The sequence below is a fragment of the Oncorhynchus tshawytscha genome, linkage group LG04, assembly GCF_018296145.1.
Source record: "Oncorhynchus tshawytscha isolate Ot180627B linkage group LG04, Otsh_v2.0, whole genome shotgun sequence".
Classification (NCBI taxonomy): domain Eukaryota; kingdom Metazoa; phylum Chordata; class Actinopteri; order Salmoniformes; family Salmonidae; genus Oncorhynchus; species Oncorhynchus tshawytscha.
In genome coordinates, this window is record NC_056432.1 from 15,315,581 (window position 1) to 15,331,966 (window position 16,386).

At 42.3% G+C, this 16,386-nt stretch overlaps 1 protein-coding gene across 2 annotated transcripts in view; it reads right to left on the minus strand.

Annotated features, from left to right (window-relative positions):
- Positions 1–16,386, minus strand: part of LOC112247249 (EGF-like repeat and discoidin I-like domain-containing protein 3) — a 199,342-nt gene that overhangs the window by 67,184 nt on the left and 115,772 nt on the right. For both annotated transcript variants that reach the window (XM_042320362.1, XM_042320361.1), the window contains exon 5: positions 9,194–9,375. In XM_042320362.1, coding sequence (XP_042176296.1) covers positions 9,194–9,375 — 182 coding nt within the window. The remainder of the gene's footprint in view (positions 1–9,193; positions 9,376–16,386) is intronic.

The window sequence follows — 16,386 nt, forward strand, 5'->3', positions numbered from 1 at the left end:
ATGACCATCTTTATGTTTGGAGGAAAAAGGGGGAGGCTTGCAAGCCGAAGAACACCACCCCAACCGTGAAACACGGGGGTTGCAGCATCATGTTGTGGGGTGCTTTGCTACAGGAGGTACTGGTGCACTTCACAAAATAGATGGCATCATGAGGAAGGAAAATTATGTGGATATATTGAAGCAACATCTGAAGACATCAGTCAGGAAGTTAAAGCTTAGTCACAAATGGGTCTCCCAAATGGACAATGACCCCAAGCATACTTCCAAAGTTGTGGCAAAATGGCTTAAGGACAACAAAGTCATGGTATTGGAGTGGCCATCACCAAGCCCTGACCTCAATCCTATTGAACATTTGTGGGCTGAACTGAAGAAGTGTATGCGAGCAAGGAGGCCTACAAACCTGACTCTGTTACACCAGCTCTGCCAGGAGGAATGGGCCAAAACTCACCCAACTTATTGTGGGAAGCTTGTGGAAGGCTACCCGAAACGCTTGACTCAAGTTAAACAATTTAAAGGCAATGCTACCGAATACTAATTGAGTGTATGCAAACTTCTGACCCACTGGGAATGTGATGAAAGAAATAAATGCTGAAATACTGTAAATCATTCTCTCTATTATTATTCTGACATTTCACATTCTTAAAATAAAAGTGGTGATCCTAACTGACCTAAGACAGGGAATTTTTTACTAGGATTAAATGTCAGGAATTGTGAAAAACTGAGTTTACATGTATTTGGCTTAGGTGTATGTAAACTTCTGACTTCAACTGTAGATGGGAGGGGTCGAGGGTAGCCGAAGGATAGGGGTAAAAACAAACAAAAGAAAACTATTGTAAAATAGATTGTGTCTGTAAAATGTATATAGTATGTATAACCTGGAAGTAGAAGCCTAAGTATTGTTGTTCATTAGTTTTCATTAGGGGAGGGGTGGAAGTGTTCGTGGAAAATGATTAACAAAAAAATATTTTAAAAAGATGTGCATACATATGCAGTACCTGTTAAAAGTTTGGACACACCTACTCAGGATTTTTCTATATATTTTACTATTTTCTACATTGTAGATAGCCCAATTTGGTAAAAGACCAAGTCCATATTACGGTAAGAACGGCTCAGATAGGCAAAGATAGACGACAGTCCATCATTACTTTAAGACATGGTCAGTCAATATCCGGAAAATTTCAAGAACTTTGAAAGTTTCTTCAAGAACAGTCGCAAAAACCATCAAGCACTATGATGAAACTGGCTCTCATGAGGACCGCCACAGGAAAGGAAGACCCAGAGTTCCCTTTGCTGCAGTGGATTAAATTCATTAGAGTTACCTGCCTCAGAAATGATCATGTTGTGTTGCTACCATGTTGTTGTCATGTTGTGTTGCTACCATGTTGTGTCGTCATGTGTTGCTGCCTTGCTATGTTGTTGTCTTAGGTCGCTCTTTATGTTGTCTTGTCGCTCTTGTCGTGATATGTATTTTGTATATATATATATATATATATATATATATATATATTTTTTTTTTTTATCCCAGCCCCTCGTCCCCGCAGGAGTCCTTTTGCCTTTTGGTAGGCCGTCATTGTAAATAAGAATTTGTTCTTAACTGACTTGGTGACTTAACTGACTAAAGTGATGAAATAAAGGTTAAATAAAATGGAAAAAAAAGATTGCAGCCCAAATAAATGCTTCACAGAATTCAAGTAACAGACACATCTCACCATCAACTTTTTAGAGGAGACTGTGTGAATCAGGCCTTCATGATCAAATTTCTGCAAAGAAACCACTACTAAAGGACACCAATCTGATTAGTCAAAATGTGAGATTTTTGGTTCCAACCACCATGTCTTTGTGAGACGCAGAGTAAGTGAACGGATGATCTCCGCATGTGTGGTTCCCACCGTGAAACATGGAGGATGTGTTGTGATAGTGTCACCAGCAAAGAACCCCCACACTGTCTGATTTATTTTTAATTCAAGGCACACTTAATCAGCATGGCTACCACAGCATTCTGCAGCGATACTCCATCCCATCTGGTTTGCGCATAATGGGACTATAATTAGTTTTCAACAGGACAATGACCCAAAACACACCTCCAGGCTGTGTAAGGGCATTTGACCAAGAATGAGAGTGATGGAGTGCTGCATCAGATGACCTGGCCTCCACAATCTCTACAGCCCAATTGAGATGGTTTGGGATGAGTTGGAACACAGAGTGAAGTAAAAGCAGTCAACAAGCGCTCAGCATATGTGGGAACTCCTTCAAGACTGTTGGAAAAGTATTCCTCATGAAGCTGTTTGAGAGAATGCCAAGAGTGTGCAAAGCTGTCATCAAGGCAAGGCTACTTTAAAGAATCTCAAATATAAAAATATATATTTTGATTTGTTTAACCCTTTTTTGGTTACTACATGATTCCATGTGTGCTATTTCATTGTTGTGATGGCTTCACTATTATTCTACATTGTAGAAAATAGTAAAAATAAAGAAAAACCCTGGAATGTGTCGGTGTGTTCAAACCTACGACTGGTACTGTAATAATTACAAAATATTGGAATTGGAATTGATACAGACTATTAAATTGATGGAAGCTACAATCGATCTGCAACATAAAAAAAATTAAAAAAACAACGGGCCCAAAACACATCAGCTGGATAGATATTCAGAGTTGATTATGCTCTCAAATCAAGATTGGGTGTAAGATTGCTTGACACAAGCAAAGAACCCCTGTGTGGTGAAAAAAAGCTCTTCATCTTGCATGCTTTATTCCCCTTCTCCTGTGCCTATATGTGACTCGTTTCAGGAAACTAGGCATATGTCGCGGGTCAATACTTCACAGGAGAGCCATTTGAACGTGAACTTAGAAATGCCTTCTGGAACATGTGAACTTACCTGTGCCTCAATAACAAACTTGTATGCCATCTGTAAATATAAATAAAAATGTTAAATTATGAGTCTAGTTAGTTTAACACACAAAAAGACAGGAACCTTCCTGCTAGCCATGATTGGCTGAGATAATGAGTGGGCTGGACATGCCCAGAGATGAGTTCGGATTGGTCTGCCATAGAGCACATTTCTGTCTATTTGAGCTGGTTAGTATGTGTAGGTAATCCTGTCTGACGCGGCTTTAAAAAATATATATTGCGTAGTAGAACTGCATAAGTGTTGTTCTGGAAGACCGAATTTTGAAATAAGTGGAATTAGATTATGGTAGCTAAAGAGATAGAGAAAACACCTGTCTCCGGATTACATCTTCAAAATAAGGGCAACCATGGCATCCGTGACCGGGAGAAGCATCCATCCATGATGTATACGGGTAAGATAGCCTAGCTAGCTACATTTTCGGATATTACACATTTCTAATTTTGACAGAGAGTCATTTTCATTCCAAGTTAAAGTGTACTGTTATCTATTTAGCAAACATTAGCTGGCTGGCTCACTAGCTAATGTTACGTCTATGATCTTATTATTCATATCTCAAAGCCATTTGCTTTGCTAGTTGTAGCCTAATGTTAGCTAGCTAAAATTGAACCTGGCTGGTTAGCTGCCTGTAGATTCATGCAGGTTAGTAACGTCATGAGTTGGGATTATGGTTCATTGTTTAGCTTGCTAGCTCACAACATGTCTTAACAAAAGACTCCACTATGCAAGTATGCATTTCAATAGAATGTCACTGCGACAACTGTTGATAGATGTAGCTGGTAAATTCACTCTGGCTATCTACTCAGATTTCAAGCACTCTCGTCTGAGTGTGCCAGAGCGCAGAATAACAGACAAGTTTCCGAATGCTCAACACCCATTGAATATGGCCGGTGTCAGTAAACGTTGGCAAAAAAAGTGTAAATTGTTGCCAGCAGTACAGTTGCAGTCACCAACACTCTGGATAGAATAAAAACAGCCTAACCTGCTCTGCTATGGCGAGTAAAATGGTCAGTGAGGTGTTCTCTCATTTGTGTCTGGAAGTAGCTAGCAAGCTAGCCAATGTTTCGCTGTTAGCTTGTGTGCTTGACTGCTGTTGTTAGGACAGAACACTCAGATCAACCCTTAAAGAGATGGGTGGGGCTAAAGTTTAAGAGTGAACGATGCTGAATGGGTGAACGTTCTCTAAGGGCATTGTTGAGGCATCTGTTGATACTGATGGGATCAAAAGAAAGGAAGCACTGCTCTCGGATCAGCTTTCTCCCTTTCCAATCTCAATTTTATATTAGAATTATTCCACAATACCATTGACAGATCAGGTCCTAGAGAGATGATATCACCTTTGGCTACAAATATTGAGGCGGTTTATTCTAATGCTTAACCTATTATAATGCACTAAATCAAGATTTTGTGCATCATTGTGCACGTTACACATCATGAAATATATAGAGTCAAAAATGACAGAGAATGGCGTACAAATAGCTAAATAAAACTCAATTCAATTAATATGAACTTGATTTCTATATCATTGAAATGTATAGATATATGCAGCCTATACTGCATGTACCTTTTTATACAGTCATCTCGGATTTCATTTAAAACATTTATCAAAGGAGGCTGGTGGCACCTTAATTGGGGAGGACAGATTGTGGTAATAGCTGGGGTGGAATAGGTGGAATGGTATCAAACACATGTTTTCAATTTGTTTGATGCCATTACATGTGCACCGTTCCAGACATTATTATGAGCCGTCCTCCCCTAAGCAGCCGCCACTGATCTTTATATCCTTTGCTTGAATTGCAAAGAAATGGGCAACTTTGTATTAGTAGTCACTTGTAACATTAGTTCTAAAGATATCGGCGGTCACAGAAATACAGATAAACATGTTGATTTTGTGCTTAGCGGAGATTTTGTGCTTAGAAAAACATCTAACAATGTACTTCGCTGTTCTACGAGTGGTCTGCGGCAGTCGTTAAATAAGTGTTTTCAAAAGCAACTGATGGTTGGGAAACAGAGATGTAATAATGCTCCTCCAAAGGTTCTAACGATGAACGTAGCCTTAAAATGCTTTTGGGCAACCGAGTGCAGGACTTCAGATATTAGGACGAGATTCACCAGAGAGAGACATTTCCTAGCTCCCACAATATACGGCACGTGTAAAAGCATAATACAACTCCTGTCCAAAAATGCTCATAATGCAACGTGAATAATGATTTAATGCTTTAATGTCTCTACAAAACTTTGACTCTTACTAAGGGCGTCCGTAAACCGTGACATATCAGTAAATGTCTATAAATGCCAAACCATGACAGAAATACCAAGCCATGGCTGTTCTAAAGTACTAAAGCAAGTGGTGTTGATTAGCTTTTTTCACTTTTAATTAACTCTTCAATGACTGTATGCAGAGCTTTGCATTTCCAAAACATTGGAGTTTTAAGGGTGGAGTGGAGTAGAGCAGTAGAAGCTGCATCCCCTCAATGAAAAGTAACACTTTCTCTTCTCATCTATAGCCTAACCCTGTTAGCATTCACAAGTGATTGTATTTGTTTTAGACATGCATATCACATCGTCACATCTCAATTCATCCAAGAACCACCAGAGAGGTATGTCGTCAACGTCACGCCAACACCATATTTCCCTGGAGTGTCGCGAAGCAATGTCATGTGTGTGTGAGCCCTAATGAGGACAATCCAGGCTCCCTTACAAAAAGAGACGCGTGAAGAAACACAGACAGGCTCACAAACACAGGCACACAGTTATAAAATGTTATATATACAGTTATATATACAATACATTTGGAAATACAACCACAAAAGGTGTGTAAATACACAATGTCAGTATTATTAAAAGTATGACACTGTCTGTTTGATTTATTTGCTATTCAATAATACAGAGCAGAGAGGAAGAGGTGAAGCGAGAGGTTTTACTCCACCCAAAATCTGTCCGGGTGACATAAGCCCTTTTTGGTATGGATGTCTATGAGTGTCAAATTAAGTAAGGCTTATTTGATCAAATAGAAGTTTCATAATGTTTAAGCTGTTACAAATGTACTGATATAAGTGGATACATGTGGAATTCTGGCAACTTTGACAAAAACAACTTAGTTGTTGTGCATGTTGTTCACACACATATCTGCCTTCTCATTTGCTAGAATGGTCCCACCTGATCTCGTCTGCCTTCAATCATTGAGGCCATATATTTCCACTGTTAGAGCGGTCACTTGGCTATCTTTTCAATACAATAAATCATCAGCCAAATACAGAACTGGTGTGTTAAACCTGACACCATGACAGGGCTGGCCCTGACACTAGGAAAACACAAAACACCCACACACACACACCCACACACACACTTTCAGAACATACCGCCCACGAGCCTAAAACCCCATAGCGCTGAGAGAAGTATACACCACTCTACTCATGCCCCAATTACCCAGAGCCCCTCTCCTGAAGCCAGAGTGCCACAGAATCCCCAACATTATCCCACGTGGCGTCATTAAAGCCCAACAAACCACCTCAGTGGTTTGTTTGGCTTTAATGACGCCACGTCATCTCAGATTTGTCTTATATGCTCCATGCGCTTGGCTGCTTTTCTCTCGCTCCCTCTGTTTCTCTGTCGGTCTCACTCACCTCTCCCTTCCACCCATGTGTCTCTCTGTCTTCTTTCGCACTGCCTTGCTCACCTTTCTCTTCCACTCTGTCTTCAAATTGTATTAGTCACATGCGCAGAATACAACCTTGCAGTGAAATGCTTACTTACGAGCCCCTAACCAACAATGCAGTTTAAAACAAATACAGATAAGAGTAAGAAATAAAAGAAACCAGTAATTATAGAGCATCAGTAAAATAACAATAGCAAGACTATATACAGGGGGGTACAGGTACAGAGTCAATGTGCGGGGGCACCGGTTAGTTGAGGTAATATATACATTTAGGTAGAGTTATTCAAGTAGAGTAGCAACAAAGAGTAGCAGCGGTGTAAAAGAGGGGGAGGGGCAATGCAAATAGTCTGGGTAGCCATTTGATTAGATGTTCAGAAGTCTTATGGCTTGGGGGTAGAAGCTGTTTAGAAGCCCCTTGGACCTACACTTGGCACTCTGGTGCCGCTTGCCGTGCTGTAGCAAAGAGAACAGGAGAGAACAGTGTATGACTAGGGTGGCTGGAGTCTTTGATAATTTTTAGGGCCTTCCTCTGACACCACCTGGTATAGAAGTCCTGGATAGCAGGAAGCTTGGCCCCAGTGATGTACTGGGCCGTTCACACTACCCTCTGTAGCGCCTTGCGGTCGAAGGCCGAGCAGTTGACATACCAGGCAGTGATGCAACCAGTCAGGATGCTCTCGATGGTGCAGTTGTAGAACAGTTTTGAGGATCTGAGAACCCATGCAACATATTTTCAGTCTCCTGAGGGGGAATAGGTTTTGTCGTTCCCTCTTCATGACTGTCTTGGTGTGCTTGGACCATCTTAGTTTGTTGGTGATGTGGACACCAAGGAACTGTAGCTTAGCATCTGCTTTGTCTGACTACTTTTTTATTGATCTAGTCACTGGTGCTTCCTGCTTTAATTTTTCCTTGTAAGCAGGAATAAGGAGGATATAATTATGGTCAGATTTGCCAAATGGAGGGCGAGGGAGAGCTTTGTATGCGTCTCTGTGTGTGGAGTAAAGGTGGTCCCGCTGGTTGCACATTTAACATGCTGATATATATTTGGTAAAACAGATTTAAGTTTCCATGTATTAAAGTCCCCGGCTACTAGGAGCGGCGCCTCTGGGTGAGCAAAAAATAGGTAGATAGGTAGATAGTGTGGTCTAAAGCTTATCATGAGATACTCTACCTCAGGTGAGCAATAGCTCGAGACTTCCTAAGATATCGTGCACCAGATGCTATTTACAAAAATACATAGTCTGGCACCACTTGTCTTACTAGACGCCGCTGTTCTATCCTGCCGGTACAGTGTTAAACCAGACAGCTGTATGTTGATAGTGTCGTCGTTCAGCCACGACTCCGTGAAGCATAATATATTACAGTTTTGAATGTCCCGTTGGTAGTTTAATCTTCCGCGTAGGTCATCGATTTCATTCTCCAAAGATTGCACGTTTGCTAGCAGAATGGAAGGAAGTGGGGGTTTATTCGATTGCCTACGAATTCTCAGAAAGAAGCCTGCCCTCTGGCCACTTTTTCTCCGCCTCCTCATCATGCAAATCACGGGGAGTACATCATTCGCGTTGGGCTCGTCAGACTCGTTAAAGGAAAAAAAGGATTCTGCCATTCCGTGGTGAGTAATCGCAGTCCTGATGTCGAAGTTATTTTCGGTCATAAGAGATGGTAGTGGCAACATTATGTACAAAATAAGTAAAAAATATATGTTACAAAACAACGCAAATAAACTTCTTCTCGCACTCTCTGTTTCTCTCTGTCTCGCTCACCTTTCCCTTTTATGCATGTATCTGTCTTTTCTCACTCTGTATTTCTCCTCAGATAATCTCTTTTGATCATTCTGTCTATATACCCTCTCCTTCTATCCCTCTTTGACACATTCTCTCGCCCCCCTTTCTGTTTATCGCTCTCTTTAATTTCTGTGATCTATAACATAGATTTGGGACAAAAAATACATATATATATTTTTTAATCCATAATCAATGTCTATTGTTAGAGACACAATGGGATAGTTATTATATAATTTCCTTTCACTAACTGCTTTCAATATCCTCACAGTGAAATGTACCTATTGTTGCGATTACGAATCCAACTAAACAGACACTTTGATGCCTGAACTGGCACCTCTGAGACAAATCTCGGAGTACATAACTGTGTAGGTCTGAGTAAAGGATATTTATTTGCATTTCAGAACGAAAGAACGGCAGAGGTTTAGCACATACATGCTGTGATTCGCTCCAGCAACCCCACTGGTAATACACACAGGAGTGGAACCAACAGCTGTTCTGTCCAGCTCACACTGATTAATCTGCCACTAAACCCAATCAGCACTGTGGTACTAGTCAACTGACACACCAATTAACTGTAATGTCACACCACAAGCAAAAATAGTACCAGAAATAGGACCCAAGCAAAATATAAGTACTGTAACTTAAACTCTAAAAACAGATACAGTACGTCACAAATCCTGACTTTCTAAACTCCAGTTAATAGTGCATTGATGCCAACATTCAGATGTACACACACGTCTCAGATCAACATTCGCTCTGGTGTGTGAGGAGTTTTAGTGGGCACATCTGTCCTTGTCTAGTAACCTGAGTGACTCGTCTCTCCCAGCTGGTATCTGAGTCTTACCTGGATCCAGGGCCATCTGTCGTTCTCGGCAGCCGTCCATGCGTTGACCAGGCCCTTCTTGTTGAGCCGGGCGAAGTAGGGGTACCACTTCTGCAGGCCGAACAGAGCACGGTGGGTGGATGAGGCTGTTATCTGCTGGTTGGAGATGATGCCCCCCTCCATGCCAAGTGGTCCAGAGCATTCTGAGAGGACAGAACAAAAACAGACATGTATAGGGTTAGATAAAGGATGAAATATATTTGCAATCATACATTTCACAGTTATCTGGCTAGTGAGTTTAAGATAGAGGTTGTTCAAAACATGAATATTTTAATAAGGCATATGTATAGGTGTGCACCATGGGAGCAGCATTCTTTCTTCATAGGAATAATCTGATGGTCCACCGTCCCATTCTCTACAGCACTGCTGCTTTTCAATGTTCCTTCCTCAGTCCATGATTTTCTGTCCATGTCCATCTGTCTCAGAACAAGATGTACCTCATGGTTGGGCTCCCCTCCGTTACATCAGGCAGAGTCTCGGTCATAAACACTGAGTTTTTTCCTTCGCTAACCGTAATCGTATCTTTTTGCTGCTCTCTCCCATGGAAATCCTGTCCTTGATGTTGAAAAGAGTCAGGTCACCTTGACTCGTGTTCATCAAACTGTTGTCATTGATCTGGTTCATCTCCAGGACATCCTCAATGTTTCCACTATGACACAGTCCTCAATTAGAGGGCCCTTCTGGTCATCCTGCAACCCATCCACTTCCACAGGAGCCATGGGTCTCTTCTCTAAGTCCTCCACCAAAAAAAGAGCCCTCAGACTGGCTCCAAAGGAACTCCAACTATTTTGCCTGGACAACATCACCACAGTCAACAGACCCAAGCAGGGTTGGTGCTCCAGAGCTAAAGTGGAGAGGCATGACACCAATATGGCTCTAATGAAATCACCCAAAGTGTAAGAATCCTTTTTACTGAGAATCTGCTAAGCAGCATGTCCAGGTACTTTAGCAGCATTTTAACAGCCGCATCTGTGGATTTTATACCCTGCCAAAGCTTTTCAAGACAAAATGCTTCTTGTGCTGACCTTGGGAGTGCTTCCTTTTATTGTGTCCATTATAATGCACACCGTGTCAAAGATGTAATTTCTTAAGCCAAATCAAACAATTGGGCCTCATCCCAGAAATTCTTACAAATATTCATTAAAAACATGTGAGAGTTGAAAACAAATCGAAAATGAGCTACATACTGTAGATTCCTCACATGCCCATCGCAGTGAGTGAATGTGAACCAAGGAATGGCACATTTTGGCTGCTCTTACATCAGTACTTGGAAGCATAAACAGAATTATTTCGATTTTAACAAGAACACACAACAGCCCTCGACAGTCAGGTGTTTAGCACCTTCTCTCCTTTTTATAATTGCTAGTCTGTGTGCAAAAACATATGTTTCGCTCTCAAAGAACACAACAGTTTGTAAGTTTCCACCTACCTCACGCTGTAGTCAATTAGAGTGACATGATGCATGGAAATGGAACGATTTGACCATGTAGCAATAATAACTGTACGCTTTGGGTTTGATTTATGGTCCGGAGAAATGCAGTTATGCTACGTAAATTAGTCTTCTTCAAATGCAACTCCACAACAAATAATGGACGCTTTGTATATGTAATGCAACTAGAACATTTCAGATTGTCTGACTAATTATATCAAATGAAAACAAAATGTCATTCTCTTTTCAAAATAGACCAACTCAATGTGCTTTATATCAACCATCCACCCCTGTGTTTCAGGTGAAGGGGAACCCTGCGGGGGACTGGAAGGGTTAAAAGGGGGAACAGCCCAGCTTTGTCTGTACCCCTGGTTTTAGTGCTTCTCTAACTACTTTGGGCTTAATTCTATTTTTAGTGTTTTGCTCAAGCGTGCAATAACAGGCTTCTATGACACTGCTTTGCAAAGCATCTTTAAGGCCTTTGCCCACAGCGTTCTCGAGCGTCCCCAACTCACAGCTATGCATGACTGCTAAATATTAGGTGAGAGCTTCCACGCTGTGCAAAAACACTCTTCTGAGGCGAATAAACCAGCATGTCATCGAGCTAGGCTTAAGCATGAAGGTGTCATGTGTTTTCAGACCTGCTGTGTACGCTTAGTCTGTGATGAGTGCTTTTCTTCAGTCACCAACTTCACATAATTGCACATAATTACAGCTATGTATTTTTCGAACTGAGGATGAATTTTAAGACCTGGGTAGGTAAAAAGCTTCTTACGACTGCTCACCCTTAGGATGTTTCCACACCTGTTCCCTTTCAGCCAATTTTTGTGAACTCAGTGCTGTCCAAAGTAACTTAGACCCCTCAAAAGATCTGGAGAGATGGTCTGACTTTTGTTCGTGTGAAGTCTCAAATCAAAATCAAATCAATCAAAATGTATGTCACATGCTTCGTAAACAACAGGTGTAGACTAAGAGTGAAATTATTAATTAGAGATCCTTTTCCAACAATGCAGAGTTAAGATAAAGATACATTTTCTAAAATAGAAATAGTGACAAAAGGAAAAAAATACACAGTGAATAACAAAAACAAGTATTGTTATTGTAATAGGGACTACTGTACCATTACCGAGTCGATGTGCAGGGGTACGAGGTAATTGAGGTAGCTACATACATAGTAGGGGTAAGGTGACTATGCAACAGGATAGATAATAGACTGAGCTGTAGCAGCAGTGTATGTCGTAAGTGTGGGGGTGTGTGTGGGGGGGCGTCAGTATGCATGTGAGCGCATGTTATACTGTATGTATGTGTGGTATATGTAGTGTGTTTGTGTGTGCGTATGTGTGTGTTGGGTTGTCAATGTAAGTATGTGTGAGTGTTTGGGTAGAGTCCAGTGTGTATAGAGTCAGTGCATGAGAGTTAGTTCAAATAAGGGTCAATTCAGGTAGTCCGGGCAGCCATTAAATTAGCTATTTAGAAGAATTGTTTAGCAGTCTTACATGCTGACCAGACGAGACACGTCGCATGCGCGAGAGTTGCAAAATAAATATACACATACATGTTATTCAATCATTGCACCCACACTGCTCGTGAGCGTCTGCGTGGCCAGGCGCTAAAATAGAACATCATTCTATTTGTGACGCTCAACGTGCTGCGAGTCCTGCCTCTCAAATCCCCTCATTGGTTTTTAGGAGCATATACCCACATGCCATCTCCTCATTGGATTTTAGGAGCATATACCCACATGCCATCTCCTCATTGGATTTTAGGAGCATATACCCATGTGGATGATTGAAAGATGAGCGTAAAGTTGGTTGCCGACAGCCATATAAAGTGCAAAGAAGAAAAATAAGCCTGAAGGAAGGAGGAAAGATGACGAGAAACTAATTTGGTTTACCGTTATCTGTGGATTAATTGTCGGAGTAGAGGACCTTGTGCATTTCAGGAAAAAGAAGCAACCCAATGTTTATATCCCAGGACAAATTAGCTTGCAACAGCAAGCTAGTTAGATACATTTCCATAAATGTTTCATGCTTTACGACCTGTCCCCAAATTAATATAATTGGTTCAGAGTTTACTTTTATATTTCAATCTGCGTGTTTTGGTCATGTCTGGTGTGGGGGTACAAAATCGACATGCGCGAGATAGCACCTACATGCGAGCGGTTTGGTCAGCATGTTAAGGCTTGGGGATAGAAGCTGTTCAGGGTCCTGTTGGTTCCAGACTTAGTGCACTGGTACCACTTGTGGTGCAGTATTAGAGAGAACAGTCTATGGCTTGGGTGGCTGGAGTCTTTGACCATTTTTTGGGCCTTCCTCTGACACCGCCTGGCATAGAGGTCCTGGATGGCAGGGAAATCGGCTCCAGTGATGTACTGGGCTGTACTCACCACCCTTTGCAGCGCCTTGCAGTCGCGTGCCTTACTGTTGCCGCACCAATCGGTGATGCAGCCATTTAAGATGCTCTCAAATGCCAAATCATTTCAGCCTCCTCCCGACACGTGCCTCTGATTGAGAACCATACTAGGCTGAACTCAAAACCCCAACATCGAAAAACAAACAGACTGCCCACCCCAACTCATGCCCCGACCATACTAAATAAAGACAAAACAAAGGAAATAAAGGTCAGAACGTGACACCCAGGGTCCTGAGCTTGGTGATGAGCTTGGAGGGGACTATGGTGTTGAATGCTGAGCTGTAGTAAATGAACAGCATTCTTACATAGGTAGTCCTTTTGTCCAGGTGGGTGAGGGTAGTTTGGAGTGCAATAGAGATTGCATCATCTCTGGATCTGTTGGGGAGGCATACAAATTGGAGTGGGTCCAGTTTGTCTGGGATGATGGTGTTGATGTGAGCCATAACCAGCCTTCAAAGCATGTCATGGCTATAAATGAGTGCTCCGGGGTGATAGTCAATTAGGTTACCTTGGTGTTTTGGGCATTGGGACTACGGTGGTCCACTTGAAACAAGTTGGTATTACAGACAGGGTCAGGGATAGGTTGAACATGTCAATGATGTCAGATGGTGCTCTTATGCATGGATGAAAGCATAGAAGGCATTTAACTCTTATGTTAAGCTCACGCCACTCGACAGCTGGTGGCTGGGTTTCCCTTTTTCAAATAGGTGATGGTTTGCAAGCCCCGCCAGATCCGTCGTGTGTCAGCCGGCGTAGTGAGATTTGATCTTACTCTTGTATTGACACTTTGCCAGTTTGATGGCTCTTCAGAGGTTGTAGTCGGATTTCTTATAAGCGTCCGGATTAGTGTCCCGCTCCTTGAAAGCAGGACACAGTGCGGCTGTTGCCTGTAATCCATGGCTTCTGGTTGGGGTATGTACATACCGTCACTGTGGAGACGGCGTTGTCGATGCACTTATCAATTAAGCCGGTGACTGATGTGGTAAACTCCTCAATGTTATACGATGAATCCCTGAACATATTCCAATCTGTGCTAGCAAAACAGTCCTGTAGCTTAGAATCCGCATCATCGGTCCACTTCCATATTGAGGGCATCACTGGTATTTCCTGTTTGAGTTTTTGCTTGTAAGAAGGAGGAAAGAGTTAATATCTGATTTTCTCAAGGTAGACTAAGGGAGGGCCTTGTATGTGTTTCTGTGTGTGACATAAAGGTAATCTAGAGTGTTGTCACCTCTAGTTGAACAGGTGACAGATCAGATCTTGATGATGCATAGAAAAACCAGAAAGATGTATATCCATGTACACGTTCAGCCACGACTCTGAGAAACATAGAATATTGCAGTTTTTCAGGTCATGTTGATAGGATAGTCTCAAACAGAGCTCATCCAGTTAGTTCACCAGTGATTGCTAGTTCACCAATAAACAGGCGGTCATTGGCTGTGTATTTGCTCTCTGACGTAGTCTCAAAATGATGCCGCCTCGCCTGCCTCCCGCTGCTTTCTCTTTCAACTACTTGGGATTAGGGTCTGGACAGGGATAAGGAGAAAGACCAGAGCTGCCAACTCATTGAAGTAGACATTTTGTCTAAATCGAGGTTAGTGATTGCTGTTCTGATGTCCATAGGAAATGATGGAGACATTACAGTGCAGTACCCCATAAGGAAAAAGAGAAAACAGGTTTTTAGAAATTTTGCAAATGTATTAAAGGTAAAAACAGAAATACCTTATTTACATAAGTATTCAGACACTTTGGCATGAAACTCGAAATTGAGCTCAGGTACATCCTGTTTCATTTGAACATCCTTGAGAAGTTTCTACAACTCGATTGGAGTCCAGCTGTGGTAAATTCAATTGATTGAACATGATTTGGAAAAGCACACATCTGTCTCGCTTTAAGGTCCCACAGTTGACAGTGCATGTCAGAGCAAAAACCAAGCCATGAGGTCAAAGGAATTGTCCGTAGAGCTCAAAGACAGGATTGTGTCGAGGCACAGATCTGGGAAAGGATACACTAACATTTCTGCAGCATTGAAGGTCCCCATGAACACAGTGGCCACCATCATTCTTAAATGGAAGAAGTTTATGCCACCAAGACTCTTCCGAGAGCTGGCTGCACTGCCAAACTGAGCAATTGGGGGAGAAGGGCCTTGGTCAGGGAGGTGACCAAGAACCCGATGGTCACTCTGGCAGAGCTCCAGAGTTTCTCTGTGGAGATGGGAGAACCTTCAAGAAGGACAAACACTCCACCAATTAGGCCTTTATGGTAGAGTGCCAGACGGAAGACACTCCTCATTAAAAGCCACATGACAGCCACCTTGAAGTTTGCCAAGAGTCATCTAAAGGACTCTCAGACTATGAGAAACAAGAATATCTGGTCTGATGAAACCAAGATGGAACTCTTTGGCCTGAATGCCAAGCGTCACGTCTGGAGGAAACCTGGCACCATCCCTATGGTGAAGCATGGTGGTGGCAGTGTTAATTGTACTATACTGACTCTGTTTTACAAGTCTTTCATTGAGAGTACTTTAACTTTTTGTGTTTTTTGTTGGTTTGGCAATTCCACTGTCAGCCAGAGAAATGTGCTGAGAAGGATTATCACCACAGCAATCAAGGTACTTGGAGTCAAACAGGCAGGCCTGGATGAAATCTTTAACTTCTTATGGCTGGGGGGCAGTATTGAGTAGCTGGGCAACTTATTCATCCAAAAGTAAACGGCCTGCTCCTCAGTCTCAGACCCTTATTATCAAGTAATAAACACTGTTGTGGGAGACACAATGGCAATTTTGAAAACAACACCAACAGTAGATCCAGTTGCTATAACAACGTAGCTAGGGAAGCAGGGCGCCGGTGATGTCTGAGGATTGTCCTCAGGAAGAGTCTCTCTCTGTGTGTGTGTGTGTGTAATGAGTGGTGGACAGCCTTGGGGACACCATCCCTGTCTGTATTCCAGTCTGATAACTCACTCCATTCTCTTTCTCTGGTTGATTCATCATCAAACAGCTCATAGACTGTTCTGGGTGTTTCTCAATATGCATACTACTGTGCTCCACACTTTCATGCTCCAAGTGCATTCTCTTGAGTACGTTCTTGTGAAGACGAGAGTGTGGAGAACGCATAAAACATTTCTTTTGATGGCCTCCTTGAGTGGCGCAGCAGACTGTATCGCAGTGCTTGAGGCGTCATTACAGACCCGGATTTGATACCAGGTTATGTCACAGCCAGATGTGACCAGGAGACCAATGAGGCAGCGCACAATTGTCCCAGAATCGCCTGGGTTAGGGGAGGGATTGGCAGGCCGCACTCTAGTGACTCCT